Raw genomic sequence first — 18083 nt, forward strand, 5'->3', positions numbered from 1 at the left:
TATAATTGCTTCTAACCTTAGAAAGCGATGACCTTGTGATAAAATTCACAAATTATCAACTGCAATTACTTTTTACTGCAAAAAATATTTTGAAAATTCAGGACATTTTATTCAGAGACTTTAAAGTTGTTGCTGCTAATTACTAGTTTTGACTCGATATGGTGGTGGTGATGTGACAATGTAATCTGAATTCTAGAAATGGTATTATGTGGAATAAATAAATAATTGAAAGCTAAATAATGCCATGTACTTGATACATACAGGAGGATGCTATAATTTTTTCCTGCTTTTGTTCTGTCAACAGACAAATAATCCTTCAGTATTTGTAAGATACTGCCCCAATATGATAATTTGTATTTAAACTCTATCTGAATTTTCACTCCAGAAATGGTAAATATATTGACATTTACTCTGAAATGAGATGCCATTAGGCATTTAGAATTATTGAATAGTTACTATACCGGAGACTATTCAGCTAGTTCTCTACAAGAGCAATCCATTCAATTTAATTCTACACTTCCCTTTTCCCAAAGCCCCACACTGTGTTTACCCCTCTAGACAGTCAGACATTGAAGATCATGACTTACATGAAAAAGTTTTCTCACATCACTCTTATTTATACATCCTCTGATTCATCATTCTTCTGCCAAAGAAAGTAACTTTTCTTTATCCATGTTAATAAATGTCTAAGGAGCTGTAACAGCCAGTGGAACCTTATCCTGTTATGAGTTGCAGCAGTAAGGCAAAGGAAAATAACTGGCAATTGAATGAAAAATATTGAGCTAGATAATGTACAGTAATAAACTTTACATTGTATTATGAATTGGACACAGAATACAATTAATTCATTGCCTATTTCTTTTTCCTCTGAACTAATACTATTTAGGAAATTCTTAACCTAATGTACGATTTCTATTAATAAATTAAGTGTAACTGGTCACTGAGACAATTACAAATAATAAATTGTCCTGCAAAAAGAATAATTTGCCATCTTACTGAATTATCGCAAGTTACTACCAATGGTACAGGACCCAGGACAAATCACATGCAAATTATACACTAACAAATACTCAAGATTCTTGCACAAAGTGAAAGACAGCTGCATTTTGATCTAATAAATGAACAAAATAGTGCTTACCAATTAACGTGGAATTTTTTTTTCTATTAATTTTTTTCCTTCCTACGTTTGTGATTCCAGTTACCCCGAATCAAAAAAGCCCTTTCTACGCTTTTGATGTCTTGTTCAAACATAAGTCACTCCTGTATCAAGTTATGATAAGGAATGCCACTCAAAATGTTACCAATCTTTATCTCCTGGCAGTAATTGACCTATTGGTCATATAAAATAATTTCTCTTTTTGTTTAACTATAATTAATGTTTTGAGATATTAATAAAAATAAATCTGGAAGGGCCACAAATCAAGCATACAATCTGTCACATTTGATTATCTGATAAACTGCCAATTGAGTAAGGTACGAGTGCAAATTCATAAATTCACCCCGTCATAAAATGTTTGCTCCAGTACATTGTCACACTCACCAATTTATTTAATCCCATAGTTGAATAAGCACAGCTAGAGTTGGCTAGAGGGAAGTCTTCTACCTTTGCTTCATTTAATGCACTTTGAGTGGATTCCTAAGTAGATAAACTGCATATTTTACAATACCACAGCGACAGAAGTTTCACTATTTAAAGGCTGAAATGTAGAGGCAGCAGTTGTGGGATATTTATCCACCCCTTCTCTTCCCTTCCCCCAAATGCTATTCAGAGTAACTGATTTGGTTGGTTGAAACTAAATTGTATATCAAGATATCTCATAGGCATTTTTATCCTCTGGTCTGCTGACTGTGCAATAAAGACAGCTGCCTCTGGGTAATCTGTGAGGATTTATTTTGATCTACATTGGACTTCAGTGCCATAGACCATGCAGAGCAGATTTGACAACCATTCTCTCTCAGAATTCCAATTTGCACATTCATGACTTGAAAGCAGAAATGGGCATTTGAAATATGGCATTTAATTATAACCAACAAGCTGCTAGCTCATTTTCTCCCATTTGTGTTTACAGACAGTATGGTTACTTGCTATCAAATTATACCAGAGAAACTGATTTAACATTTCTTCATTATTAAGAGCATAACAAAAAAAGAACATCTGGAGAATAATTAGCCCTAATTTAAAATGGATCATTTGTTTTGTTTCTAGGAGCAAAACTTTTCTGGATACAGTACATGGAGGAGAGTTCCTGCATTACTGGGAAAAAGTCTACTCAGTTTTTATCCCACTTAAATTAATGGACAAAATATTAGGCAGCTCCTTCCAGCATTATACAAAAGGTCCCTATCTAAGGTTACTTCATGAATGCAAGAACAAGAAAACAAGGATTACAAGCAACAGTTGGTATGTGCCACCATTCATCAGATTCCCAGCTGGCCTCAGTGCCATTTTCCTGTACTGTCCCCATATCCTTTGATTCTCATAATACGTATCCAGAAATGCACTTTGACAGAAAGTAGTAGATACGGCCCAGTCTCTCATGGGTAAAGCCCTCCCAACCACTGAGCACATCTTCATGAAATGCTGTTGCAGGGAAGAGCACAAAAGCCACAGTGTACTTTCATAAAACCATGGCCGAGCCTTAACTGGAGTATTACATCTCTGCAGTATCTCACTAGTCACAGTCCACCATCTGACAAAGAACTCCCACTCTTGGCTTTCTATTAACCAATTGTCAATCTATAGTAGTACATGACCCCTTATTTCATGTAAATGTGATGACCCCACTTGGAAATTTACTGATTGCCTTCTAATCATTTAAATATACTGTATTCCACTAATTATATTGCAAAAGAAATAGGTTTTCCAAAAATGATTTTGCTTTCACATATCCATACTGACACTGCTCAGTCCTACTTTTTTTTTAGTATCCACCATTTCATTGTTTACTATTGATTCTAGCATTGCCTCTAAAACTAACATTAGGTTAGGTTATGCTCCCTTACAAATTGGTAACTTCCTTCATAATTCCCAACAAAATTAAATTTAATAGCAAAATTGCTCTATCCAAGTTAATTAATTTTCAATAGCACAGAAGTATTTGCTGGAGTTCTTCAACAAATTTAAAATTTTACATGATTGTACTGTATGAATCTATGACTCTCTAATAATTATTTTCTTCTAAAGATATTTGGCAAAGATTTAAATTTTTTTTTTAAAAAAACCACAAGATGCAGTGGAAATATTCTCACATCAAAACTAATTCTGCTTCTCCCCTTTCCTCCTTAGATTGTCAGCACCTGAAATCAAGTTCCAGAAGTATCATTATGTGTTGTCCAAGACATATGAGTGGTTGTATTCAACCATGGCTGATCTATAGGACCCCAAACATACATTGCATCTGCAGGTTTCCTAGTTTAAGGCTGATAATTGATGTTTCTCTCTTCCCTGGCCCTGGGTGAAGTCAAAGATAACACTGTCATTTCATTGACTGAGGGCATCAACTCAGAACAAACCAGTAGGAAGTAACCAGGTATTAGACCTCAGAAATACCTCTGCTTCTCCTCCTATAGAGGAAATCCAGCCTCCTGAGTATGTGCAACATTTGTTGTTTATTAAAAAAAACAGTAAGACATGCTCAGGATATCCTGATCCATGTGGAATATTTATAGATCGTTTTATGAATTTAATAAATTAGCCATTGGAGGAGCTCATTATTTCTGTCTGAAGGCCATTTAAAAATTGGTTGTGCTATGTTCTACAAACCCTCAGAAATCAGGGGAAATATTAGGATGACCAGGCAGGGTAGTGGTTAGTATAACACTGTACAGTGCCAATGACCCAACTTCAACTCTTCCACTGTCTGTGTGGAATTTTCACATTCGTAATTGCGCTGGTCTCCTCCAGGTGCTCCAGTTTCCTCCCACATTCCAAAAACATACAGGTTAGGGTTAGTAAATTGTGGGCATGCGATGTAGGCACCTGAAGGATGGGGACACTTGCCAGCTGCCCTAACACATCCGTAAACTATGTTGGTTGCTCAATGCATTTCACTGTATGTTCCAACATGTATATGACAAATAAAGCTAATCTTTACATCCTTCTGCTTTTGTGGCAAGATATTACTAAAGGAATGTAATTAGATAGTAAAAGAATGGTTACTACCTTCTCCATAAGTAACCTGGCTGAACATCTAACCCATCTCTAGGCACCAGGGATATTTATTTACATAGGGCAAAGCTTGGGTAGAGCACTTCAATTTCACGGTCATTTTGGAGTAGTGCCATCTATTAGTAGTTCAAGATCTTGTCTGTGGGAAATATTCAAGCTCGCATTACAATGGCATACTGTTTCAGTAAGAATTACTAGTAGAGTTGGTTTAGCAGCTTTTGTAAGAAATAGAAAATAAAATCTGCAGTCTATCATGGAAGATCTGGGTAAAAATTAATTTTCTCAAATGTTAGTAATTCTAAATGGCTCCATTCATTTGCAGCACCAGTCTTAACTGAACCACTAAGCCCCAGGGTATTGCAACAAATCTATTTCTGGAACAACCAGCAACACACTTGACTCAATTTACTTTTCTATTCATTTTGTCTTTCAACTTTAACACCCGCCAGTCTAATAGAAAGAAAAATGCAATGAAAAGATTTAATAGAATATGAATGTAGAAAATAAATAAGACCAACAATGTAAAATAAATGTTCAGAATAATTTTTCTTCACTTTTTCCTTGAGTTTGAGAATGAATGATAAAAGCATCGATTTACTTAGTGGCAAATCAGGTCCCTCTCATAGAAATGGCAAAGTTAGTCAAGAAAGGTAGAAATAGTATTAAAGTGAAAATCTGATGATCCTTGACCTGAAACATTAACTCTTTATCTCCTTCCACAGATGCTGCTTGATTTGTGGAATCTTTCCAATATTTTCTGGGGGTTTTTTTACAATATATGCAGTAGAATTAGAATGGTGAATACTCAGACAGAAGAGGCAAAATTAAAACTAGTGTGTTTCTGATATGGGCAAGCTAAGTTCGGCACTATTCCCAAAACTCTTCTGCAAAAATAAAGCTCAGCCCTTAAAGGTATACTCCCTATGGCTGTCAGATAGCAGTGACGCAGATAAGGAACAGGCTACAAGGAAAGAATGACATCCCAGTTTTCTGCAGGGAACACTGAAGTGCTGGTGAATGAAATGAGTGCCAGGAGGGAAGTCTTGACCATTAGTAGTCAGGAGACCTGCTAGGTCATTAAAAAAAATGCCTGAATGGAGTTAGCTCAAACTGTCTAATCTGGGAGCAATAATCCTTCAATGCCCTTTTACTGCCACAAGAGTTTTCACAACTACACCACTGCCTCCAAGATATATTTATCCAGAGCCAAGGCAGCAATACAGGGTGAGGAGATAATCTACAGCTCATTCAGATTAAAAGAACAAGAATTATGAAGGAGATAGGTAGGAGTCAATGTTTCCTCTAATTTGTAATCTTGTGCTGTGCAATTTTTTGCCCAGTGATAACAACATGTGCACACTGAATAATTTCTTCAATAAAACAGTATAAATAAGCCAGTTCTAAAATCTGCAGACAAATCATTGCAAACTCCATGTTGTCAACACCATCCACTTCAGAAACTGGGAAAGGAAATGTGATTGTGCACAATCATGAAATTTACTTAACATGTTATTGAGGTAGAGGGTGACAGCCTTTAGTGTGAAGTTTAAATTCCTTTGTGCACTAGTAGCAAAAGATGTGTGCGTGAGCACACCTTAGAGGGACTATTGGTAGGAGTCCCTATTTAGTGCAATGTCTCATTATTCTAGAGGATAATTCTCCTCCTCACAGGCAATCAGTAAAATCATGGTGGAACTTCTGCACTAATTCCACTTTACTATCTTGTTCCAATTCTTTTTTGATTCCCTAATTTCTGAACTTTGTTTTATGCTCAGCTTGACTGTTTTCATAAAATGGCTATCTGCAGTAGAGAGATCCAAAATTGCTTGGCTTCTATTTTTATTGACTTCCCAGAATTTTGTATGTTTCAGTGATAGCACCTCTCATTGGAGGGTTTAGAAGAGTATTCTATTTGATGTCTCCTTCCCCGGCACAACCCCCTCCTTCCAGATATGATTCTCATGAATTTTTCCTGTACCTCCTCCCAAGTAGATACTTTAGGCTAACAGTGCATTTGTCCACCATAAGGGCGAATTCCACACTTTTTTGATGAGGACTGACTGAAGTCTCAATGGACCAGTTGTCCTAATCCTGCTTTTATGCTCTTGGTCATAAAACACATGGGCACGTGGCCAAGTGGTTAAGGCATTGGACTAGCTACCTGAAGATCGTGAGTCCGAGCCCCAGCTGAGGGAACGTGTTGTGTCCTTGAGCAAGGCACTTAATCACACATTGCTCTGCGACGACACTGGTGCCAAGCTGTATGGGTCCTAATGCCCTTCCCTTGGACAACATTGGTGTCGTGGAGAGGGGAGACTTGCAGCATGGGCAACTGCTGGTCTTCCATACAACCTTGCCCAGGCCTGCGCCCTGGAGAGTGAAGACTTTCCAGGCGCAGATCCATGGTCTCGCAAGACTAACGGATGCCTTTTCTTTTTCATAAAACACAAGGAAATGGCCCAGTAGGCATCCTAAGAAAATTTTACCAAGATACTAAACAGTAGCATATAATTGCTCCCAGATTGGTAGCTGGTTTAATATTGTCACTTGTACGAAGATGCAGTGAAAAACTTTTGTTTCACAGGCCACCACTATAAATTATTCCAAACAGAAGTACTTCAGGATAGTACAAAGGGAAAAACAAAGGAAAATTATTCCTTTTTTTGGCCTGATCATTTCACCTGGTAGCATATATCATGTTTATTGATCCAGCAAAACTTCTTAGGAAAATCAAAAGATAAAGATTAGCTTTAGTTAGTCAGCCTTGATGAAGGGTCTCAGCCCAAAACATTGACTGTTTATTCGTCCCCATAGATGCCACCTGATCTGCTGAATTTCTCCAACATTTTGTGTGACCACACTTGGAATATTGTAAGCAGTTTTTGCCCCTTAGTTAAGAAAGGATATATTGGCATTGGAGAGGGTCCAGAGGAGACTCATGATCGTGATCTCAGGAATGAAAGGGTTAACTTATGAGAGGCATTTGATGGCTCTGGAACTGTACTTGCTGCAGTTTAGATGAATTGGGGATGGGGGTGGGGGAGGAATCTCAGTGAAACCTATCAAATATTAAAAGGCCAAGACAGAGTGACATGCAGAAGATGTTTCCTATACTAGGGGAGTCTAGGACCAGAGGGCACAGCCTCAGAATAGAGGAACGTCCATTTAGAACAGAGGTGAGGCGGAATTTCTTAAGCCAGAGGATGGTGAACTTGTGGAATTCATTGACACAGATGGCTATGGAGGTATAGTATATTAGTCAGGGCATCAAAGATTATATGTAAAAGGCAGGAGAATGAGGTTAAGACAGATAATAGAATTGCCCAATCTGCCCCGGGTCTTATGGTGTGTGTCACTAAGTTTCTTAAAGCATTTTAGAAATTATATCATAAATAATTAATATAGAATCTTATGGTGATAAAGTTCACAATATTTAGCAGCCAGTCCTTTCAAAAAGTTGAGTCTGTGGATTATAAGCTTATCTTGAAGAATCTTTTTTTGTTATCAATGTGGTGACCTTAAAATGAATTTCAGAACTTCTGGTATGTTGCTTCAGGACATAACTTCCCCTTTCTTGCAATGTAAGCTCTGATGAAATATCTTCAAATGTAACTGAGGTGTAGAAATCAAATAAACAAGCTGATAAAAGTATTGCCATTGTAAAACCAACCCGCAGAGAGACAAGTCTTTATAGACCTCACTCTATTCTTTGGTGTCATTTTGACACACACACAGAACCAGAACATTATCGCCTGATGTTCACGCTTCCCTTCAACCAGTAGTCACACACAGTATTAAGTTGTTTAGAACCAATGCTAAAGTTTCACGTATATCTCTAAACTGCTAAATGTGTCCAATACAAAATAGAAAAGGACTCTAACCTTTTCTCTAATTTAGAGATACAGCATGGAAAAGGCCCTCCTGCCACCACCTATCTAACCCTAGCCTAATCACAAGACCACTTTACAATGATCAATTACAACCAGAATCAGGTTTATTATCACCAACATGTGTTCGTGAAAGAAACAAAAGGAGCAAGAAACTGTTTAGACCTCTAGCCTACAGTGCAAAATTCGGTTCTGCTAAAGGCCTGTTTCCTTGGAGTGCATCTGAATCAGTGTTACTATCTCCTGAGGGTGGGTTCAACATGACCATTGGACACGTTGGTAATGACACCAGTGGTAGGCCGTATTTCAAATAACAATGAGTAATGTACAGGATAGAGAGCTTAGTAACATGGTGCCTTGACCACAACTTTTTCCTCAATGTCAACAAAACAAAAACTGGTCATTGACTTCTGGAAAATGGGGCAATGCAAATGTTCCTATTTACGGTAACAGTGCTGAGGTTGAGAGATTCAAGTTCTTGGCCTGACCACAAAGACGGTCAAGAAAGCTCACCAATGCCTATACTTCCTCAAGGAAAGAAAATTAGCATGACCCCATCAACCCTTACCAATTTTTAATCAATGCTCCACAGAAAGCATCCTACCTGGGTGCATCATGACTTGGTTCAGCAACTGCTCATCCCCTGACTGCAAAACTTTGAGGAAGCAATTCACCAGTACATTCTAAAGGGAATACAGGAATGGGCAAAAAATTCTGAAGTTGCCATTATATCCACATCCCACAACCAGGTTAAACATTTTTTAAAATTCCATGAATTATCTCAAAACATATTGCTCTGTTAAATGCATGAGAGGAATTCAGGTTGCTTACACAAAATGGTGGAGGAACTCAGCAGGTCAGGCAACATCTATGGAGAGAAATAAACAGTCTATGTTTCGGCTAAAATCCTTCATTAGGAATCTGCCCGTTCATCAGATCAGATGGCTTCATCTGTCCTGATGAAGGGTCTCAGCCTAAAACATCAACCTCTTATTCCCCTCCATAGATGCTGCCTGTCCTTCTGAGTTCCTCCACCATTTTCTATGTTTTTCTCTAGATATCCAGCATCTGTAGAACTTTGTAAGTTTATAACACAAGTTGCTGTTCCCTTATTGTAGAGTTGGGTGGAGGGAGTTTACTTCCATTGTGCTTTGTTTCTCATCCTCTCCCCATATTCCAGTTAAAGTCTCCTGAAAACACCCCATCCCAAACTCACTGAACATCCAATTTGCCTCTAGTATGCAAATTAAATGCAGTCTACTGATAATATTCAAGATAGTAAATTGCTATTGGTCTGTCCTCACCCCCATTTGAATAGTCAGCTCACTTTACCATTAGTAACTATACTGTGGTATGGTATAATAAGGATTGAAAACTGTGCACAGAGGCCACTTATAGAGATTATCCGACTATGAACCGTACCGAAAGATGGAGATGGAAAATGAATGCTGAGAAAACCCTTGGTCTATTTCATCTTTTAGAAGTCCATGTTATATCTCAGATGTATTTGAAAGGTCTAAAACTCTTTATAATCATCAGAATCACTTTGTAATAACTGATATGTACTGTATTGTGAAATGCAGTGTAATACAGTGCAATACAGAAAAATAATGCCAAGTTACAACATGAAATATTTTTTAAAAAGTAGTGCAAATTGAGGGCAAAATAGCAAAGCCAAATTCATGAATTCTTGGACTGTTCAGAGATCTAATGCCAGAGGGGAAGAAGCAGTTCCTAAAATGTTGAGAGTGAGCCTCAAGTCTCCTGTACCTCCTCCTTGACGGTAATAATGAGAAAAGGGCATGTCCTGGGTGGGAGGTCCTTATTGATGGGTGACACCTTTTTAAAGCAAAAATTCAGAATTTCCAACAGCTTTTTATTGTCTTATCTGCTACTCTGTAATTTCATGACAATGTGGCAACAAAGTTAGGACAGTACTCCCTGTGATTCTGGCCTATATTTATCCTTAGTACAAATTAATCACCTATTTTCTGGTGATCATATTTCTGCCAATGGAAATTTTTACTCACATTCTTGACCCTGAGGGTGTAACGGAGGAAAAAAATTTCATAAATTTGTTTCTGTGGTTCCCCTACTGCAGTAATGACTGCAGTTCAAAACCTACTTTAATGGCTAGAAACCATTTTGCAACCCCGAGGTGACAAAAAGCTTTGTATAACTATATGCCTTAATGGGGTTAAGCCTAATGCAGATTAGCATAGATGAGCTTACTTGCCTTTGAATCGTTAATGTTTTGTTGCCACTGGCAGGTTTGATACAGTACTGTCAGCAGCCATGCAAATTTAAGGCTGCGCAGAATTACTTTTGTACATCTATTACACAATTAGCAGAAAAGAACTTAGCAAAGATCCAGAGGTAAACAACAGTGTCCTAAGGCAAATATGTGTGGTTTTCTTTCTGGTTGCTTGTGCAAAGGAAATACTAACCCTGTAAGATGCCCAGAATAGTCTGGTGGCATCTTGCGGTACAAACCATATGTCTGGGTGCTACTTCATGATTTGTTTTGTATTTTGAGAGAGCTGATCATGCAGAAGTGGTCCTTCACAACACATGCAAGCAGTGCTGAGTCATTATTTAAAGGGGATTGGCCTGAACATACTTATGCTAAATACATGTACACTCTATGTTAAAATGGTGCCCCTCATGGTTGTTCTCCCTTACAAGGTTCGTCCATCGTCATCGATGAAGACCTCGACACCATTAGTACTTTTTACGAGGTCGAGAGACTCAACCCGGCATGGATGGAAAGCTTGCCAGGGTGCGGCTCGACTGGGTTCGAACTCGGGAACCTTCACTCCTGGAGTCCAGCGCTGATGTCACTGCGCCACCAGCCGGCTTTTGGTGCCGAGACTAGTGTGTGATTTGGATTTAAATGAGGGAGAGTTGCGCAGCGCCAGCCTCACTCTCTTTTCCCAATTCCCATCTGGATCCAGTGGCAAGACAAGAGTCGAGACAGCTGGAGATAGGACTAGGTGCAATGGATGACCAGGACATCTTATGTGTCTTGTCGTGCTCCACGTGTTCCACGACGCTTACAGAGACCGCCTTCTTGACCGTTGGACCTTCCATTGGTCTCGTCCGCTCAATCCGCCGGAGTCTATCTTCACATGCTGGGATAGACAACTCCCTATCTCACCGAGGGGTTGAGACCCGTCGGCTACCCTCACCTGGTTTAGCCGGCTTGTTGAAGCCGTTGCCCGGGGTGTGGCCGCAGTCGCATGCAAACAGTTATGGGGAGCCACAGGTGAAAGCTGAGTGCCAGGTGGGGACCAAAGGTGGACAAACCACCCTGAAAAGGACGTGATGTGTTTCCCCACCAGAGGTGCTAACACTCCCTGACACCCCATGCACTCCTGTTCTCCCTTAGTGATTGTCTAAACTACCAAGCCCAAATGTTACTTTTTGATTCACAACTGTATTGTGACCCCTAATGATCACCAACCTGATCACAATCCCAAACATAACATTAGTTAGGGTAGTAAATAGTGATAAAAGTTTACTTTGAACTTTGAACTCTCACTCCCAGCAGCCAATTGCAACTTCCTCTAACGACCAGACCCAAACCTTAAGATTTTAACACACACCCTTTTGCTCAGCCGCCAACTGACATTGAAGATTTTCAAAGCCTCCCTGTGTGGAAAGGATAAAAGGGATTTGAGTATACAAGGTCAAAATGCCACTGTTAGGTTATCGTGTCAGGTTAGCTATGGATTTCACCTATTTTCCCAAGGAATTTCCAATGTACCAAGTGGCTAAACCCTGTCCAATTGCTTGGTTGAATCATTATAAAAAACATACGGATTCATTTGTAGAAAATCTGCTGCTAACTGAAAATGAAACCTTGGTTGTGGTAAGAGAAAAAAACAGATAGCACAACAGAAAATGCAAATCTCAAATGCAAAACTCAAATTGTTACTAAATACTGTGAGCATATAAAAGTCATCTCATTACTACCATCAGAAAGGAGGTACAGGAGCCTGAAGGCACACACTCAATGTTTTAAGAACAGCCTCTTCTCCTGAACTACCTCACTTTTTGCACTACTTTTTAAAAAATATTTCTTTAGTAACATTTGTGATTTTGTGTCATGCACTGCTTTGCTGTCACAAAACAACAAATTTCTCAACATGTGACAATAAACCTGATTCTGATTCTGTCAAAACTTTAACTATATAAACGCATTACTGTCTTGTTGCACATAAATAATCAGAATATTATTAAATCTAACTGTGAAGTGTACTTCATTATTAACAAATGAGAAAAATTGTTCATATTTAAAATTATTGCCCTTCTGAGCTGGAAAAGGTTATGATCAACTTAAAAGAAAATCATATAATTTGTTCAGCTGTGAAAACCAAGTTTCATTTTTGGCTATGTCTTATACAAAATGAAAATCTATGACTACATTTTTTTTTCTTCACATGTATTGAAAAAGCCATTTTTTAAAATCTGCAACTCAAAGAACGTAGAATTCTGACCAACTTAAAATGATGATTAAAAGTTATAACACTGCAAACAATAAGCCTGATACTAAAGCACAGCAGCAATTTGTGCCGATAACAAAATTTGTAGACAAAAGCTGACCAATACTATAATTAAATACATTTATAACAATGCATCTGATAAAAGATCTTCAAATAGCTTTTATGCGTTTAGCTGGAAGGTACATTTGTGAAGAAATAACAAAATATTAAAAATGATAAAAATCACAAATAAAACCATGCTGGAAACACCTAGCAGGTCAGACAGCAACGAATGAATAAACCTGCATTTTACAACAATACATTTACGTGCTTTGATATAACTCCAATTCCATCAGATTGGCCTTCTATCCTAAAATTTGTTAAAAATATTCTCATTCCTTCCCTCATCTTCACTGATCAACATCTGAACCACTCAAATCCTTGCCTTATCAATAGCCCAGATTTTACATCTGTGAATGGCTTGAGACTAAAAGCACCACATGAACACGGGGTGATATCTATTAAACAGTTATTGAAATAATAATTGTAGAAAGTACAATTTAATGTTTAATCACAATTTCAATACAGACTGATCAACACAATGTGATTCTGCAAAATTCTGATATTCTTCTACCTCCTTTTTTTGCTTGTACCATTTCGGCTCCCCATTTATATTTACCATCAAACCTTATTTTTTAATCTTCCCTCTGCGGCCCATCCTTTTAAAATATTCAAATAACGTCTATGTGCTTACTAGGCGTACAGAAAGTTCAACTAAACACCTCGATTTCCTCACTTGCAGACCTCAGTCAATTCAGATTGGCAACATCTCCTCCACAATCTCTATCAGCAAGGTACTCCATAAGGCTAAATGCTTAGCCCCTTGCTCTACTCATTTTAATCTGAGGACCAAGTGGCTAAGCACAGCTCCAATCCCATATTTAAGTTTGCTGGTGGTACCACTGTTGTGGGTCAAATCAAAGGTGGTGGCGGATCAGCATATATAGGAGGGAGACTGAAAATCTGGCTGAGTGGTGCTACAACAACCACCTCTTCCTCAATGTCAGCAAGACCAAGGAGTGGATTATTGACTTCAGTGATCCATGTGCCTGTCCTCACCAGGGGATCAGAGGTAAAGACAGTCAGCAACTTTAAATTCTTCAGTGTTATCATTTCAGAAGAACTGACTTGGCCCAGCACAAGTGCAATTAGGAAGAAAGCATGGTAGTGCCTTCACTTCCTTAGAAGTATGCAAAGAGTTGGCATAACATCTAAATTTAGATTAGATTAGATTTAGATTCCTTTAACTTTATCTATAACTTTGCCTATCTTCTATAGCTGTGTGGTGGAGAATATATTGACTGGCTGTATCACAGACTGGTAATGAACCAGAATTGATTAGAGAGCTTAAGGTAAAAGAACCCTCAAGGGAAGTGATCATTATATGATCGAATTCACCCTGAAATTTGAGAAGTTAAAGTCAAGCATATCAGCATTACAGTGGAGTAAAGGGAATTATAGAGGCATGAAAGAAAAGTTGGACAAAATTGATTGCAAAGAACACTGGCAAGGATGATGGCAAGGCAGCAATGGCTAGAATTTCTGGAAGCAATTTGGAAAGCACAGGATATATACATCCCAAAGAGGAAATCAATTCTATAGGAAAGATAACACAACCGTGATTAACAAGAGAAGTCAAAGCCAACATAAAAGCCAGAGAGGGCATCTAACAGAGCAAAGATTAATGAAAAATTAGAGGATTGGGAAGCTTTCAAATACCAACAGAAGGCAACTAAAAATCCCATTAAGGTAAAGATAGAGTATGAAAGTAAGCTAGCCAATAATATTAACGAGGATACCAAAAGTTTCTTCAGACACATAAAGTGTAAAAGAGAGGCGAAAGTGAATATTGGACTGCTGGAAAATGATGCTGGAGAGGTAGTAATGTGGGACACGGTACTGGTGGATGAACTGAATAAGTATTTTGCATCAGTTTTCATTGTGAAGACATTAGCAGTATGGTGGAAGTACCAGATACCAGGGGTCATGAAGTGTGTGAAGTTACCATTACTAGAGCAAAGGTTCTTGTGAAACTGGAAGGTCTGAAGGTAGATAAGTCACCTGGACCAGATGATAAACACCCTACAGTTCTAAAAGAGGTGGCTGAAGAGATTATGGAGGCATTAGTAATGATCTTTCAAGAATCATTAGATTGTGGAATGGTTTTGGAAGACTGCAAAATTGCATATGTCATTCCACTCTTCAAGAAGAGAGAGACAGAGGCAAAAGGAAGGAAACTATAGACCAGTTAGTCTGACCTCAGTGGTAGGGAAGATGTTGCAGTCGATTATTAAGGACGAGGTCTCAGGGTACTTGGAGACACATGATAAAACAGGCCACAGTCAGCACGGTTTCCTCAAGGGAAAATTTTGTCTGACAAATCTTTTGGAATTCTTTGAAGTAATAACAAGCAGGATAGACAAAGCAGAATTGGTTGATGTTGTGTACCTGGGTTTTCAGATCATCTTTGACAAAGTGCCACACAAGAGGCTGCTTAACAAGCTACAAGCCCATGGTATTACAGAAAAGATTCCAACGTAGATAAAGCTGTGGCTGATTGGTAGGAGGCAAAAAATGGGAATAAAGGGAGCTTTTTCTGACTGGCCATCAGTGACTAGTAGTGTTGGGGCTGATTCTTTTTACGTTATATGTCAATGATTTGGATGATGGATTGATGGCTTTATTGCAAAGCTTGCAGACGATGTGAAGATAGGTGGAGGGGCAGGCAGTTTTGAGGAAGTAGAGAGACTACAGAAAGTCTTAGGCAGATTAGGAGAATAGACAAAGAAATGGCAGATGGAATACAGTGTCAGAGAATGTACAGTCATGTACTTCGGAAGAAGAAATAAAAGGGTTGACTAGTGTTGAAATGTACAGAAAACAAAAATCTGAGGTGCAAAAGAACTTGGAAGTACTTGCACAAGATCCCCTCAAGGTTAATTTGCAGGTTGAGTCTGCAGTGAGGAAGGCAGCTGCAATGTTAGTATTCATTTCATGAGGATTAGAATATAAAAGCAAGGATGTAATGTTGAAACTTTATAAAGCACTGGTGAGGCCTCACTTGGAGTATTGTGAGCAAGTTTTGGGCCCCTTATCATAGAAAGGATGTGCTGAATCTGGACAGGCTTCAAAGGAGGTTCACAAAAATGATTCTGGGATTGAAAAGGTTGTCATATGAGGAGCATTTGATGGCTCTAGGCCTGTATTCCCTAGAATTCAGAAGAATGTGGGGTGACCTCAATGAAACCTATTGAAAGGTGAAAGGCCTTGATAGAGTGGATGTGGAGAGGATATTTCCTACGGTGTGACAGTCTAAGACCAGAGGACACAGCCTCAGAAAAAAAGGGGCATCCTTTTAGAATGGAGATGAAGAAGAATTTCTCTGGTCAGAGGGTGGTGATTCTGTGGAATTCTTTGCCACAGGCAGCTGTGGAGATCAAGTCTTCATGTATATTTAAGGCAGAGGTTGCTAGATTCTTGATTGGTCAGGGCATGAAGGGATATGGGGAGAAGGCAGGAGATTAGGGCTGAGAGGAAAAGTGAATCAGCCAATATGAAGTGGCACAGCAGACTCGATGGGCCAAATGGCCCAATTCTGCTCCTATGTCTTATCTTATGGTCTTAAAATATGAAAACACATCAATGCCCTTGAATGGAAGATCCTGCAAATAGTAGTGGATATGGCCCAATCTATCACAGGTAAAAACCTCCCCACCATTGAGAACATTTACATGAAGCATTATCGCAGGAAAACAGCATCCATCGCCACCCAAGTCATGCTTTCTTCCCGCTGCTGCCATCAGGAAGAAGATACAGCAACCTTAGGAATTGCAACACCAGGTTCAAGAACAGTTATTACTCCTCAACCATCAGGCTCTTGAACCGGAAGGGATAATTTCACTTGCTCCATCACTGAACTGTTCCCACAACCTATGGACTCACTTTCACATGGGGTTGTAAGGATGCTGGAAGGATATGGCCTTGGTGTAGGTAGGAGGATTAGTGTTTGGGTGTTTTTGATTTGCTTTTTAGCAGGTTCAGCACAACATTGTGGGTTGAGTGGCCTTTTCCCGTACTCTTCTACATTCAATGTTCTTCTCTAACATCTGTACCCAAACACCCAAGCTTCAGCTCGAGGACCTTATCATCCACAATGGTACACTTCAGCCCTCAGAATCAACACCACATTCATTCAGTTCAGATAATTAACTTTTGTGTCAGAACTGACAAGGTAGTTTTTGTTCATCCTCTATTCACTTGCTACATACTCTTCCTTTCAGACAGATTAGCTGCTACTAATATGCCAACCCTACCCTCTCTCAACCAAGCTGCAACATCTTTTTATCATATTCTTCACTGTGTCATAGATAATTTCCTTTATTCTCTCAACCCTTCTCACTTCACTGCAACTTGAAACAGGCCTGCTGCAAGGTTTCGTCCCAAAACATTGACAAATCACCCTCTCCCCACAGATGCTGCTTGAACTGCTGAGTTCCTCCAGCAGATTGTTTGTTGTGCCAGATTCCAGAACCTGCGGTCACTTGTGTCTCCTCTATTAGCTTTTAAATTCTGTTGATCTGAAGCACCAGCTTGGTTCCTCTATTGATAGATGCCGATTGATATTGTATGTTGAGTATCTCCTGTGATATATTTTTTATCTCTTTTCATCACTTTTTTTAAAACTGCATCTCAGTCATTAATCAAATTAATGGCAATGTATTCAACTACATTCAAAACAGTCTATCCAGAGAATAAGCTGAATGATAAACTGTGAACTGGGAAAGCCCATGAGTGCAAAATTAATCTTTCAAATAAGGAGTCCTGCTGATGGGTCTCGATCAGAAACATCGACTCTTTACTCCTGCCTGGTTTGCTGAGTTTCTCCAGCACTTTGTAAGTGTCACTTTGTATTTATAATCTTTCAAACATCTAGGGCAGATGATTAAGCCAAATGGCTTCCTACTGCCTGCAATAACATACCACCATATGTCGCAAAAGCAATTTAAGAGGAAATTGATGTTCTGTCGACAGTCACTTCCTATTTATCATGAAATGAGTGATCTACTTGCTGGTACAGGAACAATGATAAAATGCAAACTCTATTATGAGCAGTTCTGAGCCCCATAACTAAGGAAGGATGTGCTGGCATTGGCTAGGGTCCAGAGGAGGTTCATGAGAATGATCCAGGAAATGAAAAGGTTGACATATGAGGAGCGTGTGATGGCTCCAGGCCTGTACTCACTGGAGTTCAGAAATAATGAGGTGGGGGGGTTGGATCTCGTTGAAACCTATCAAATATTGAAAGGCCTAGATAAAGTGGATGTGGAGAGCTTGTCACCACCATCAAGGACACTTTCAAAAGGCCATGTTTCAAAAAGAAGGCATCCATCATGAAGGACCTCCATCACCCAGGACATACCTTCTTCTCATTATTACCATCAAGGAGGTGGTACAGGAGCCTGAAAACACACACACGTTCAGCGA

The 18083-nt window shown here is 39.0% G+C and overlaps 1 protein-coding gene across 3 annotated transcripts in view; it reads right to left on the minus strand.

Annotated features, from left to right (window-relative positions):
- The window catches only part of rassf5 (Ras association domain family member 5), a 100653-nt gene that overhangs the window by 24151 nt on the left and 58419 nt on the right, over positions 1-18083 (minus strand). The window contains exon 1 of one of the 3 annotated variants that reach the window (XM_063065192.1): positions 1541-1691. The exons of the other annotated variants lie outside the window; for them this stretch is intronic. Coding sequence (XP_062921262.1) covers positions 1541-1558 — 18 coding nt within the window. The 5' untranslated portion in view covers positions 1559-1691. Of the gene's footprint in view, positions 1-1540; positions 1692-18083 lie in introns of those variants that run through there. 3 annotated transcript variants of the gene reach the window in all.

Source organism: Mobula hypostoma, chromosome 13, assembly GCF_963921235.1.
Source record: "Mobula hypostoma chromosome 13, sMobHyp1.1, whole genome shotgun sequence".
NCBI classification, from domain to species: domain Eukaryota; kingdom Metazoa; phylum Chordata; class Chondrichthyes; order Myliobatiformes; family Myliobatidae; genus Mobula; species Mobula hypostoma.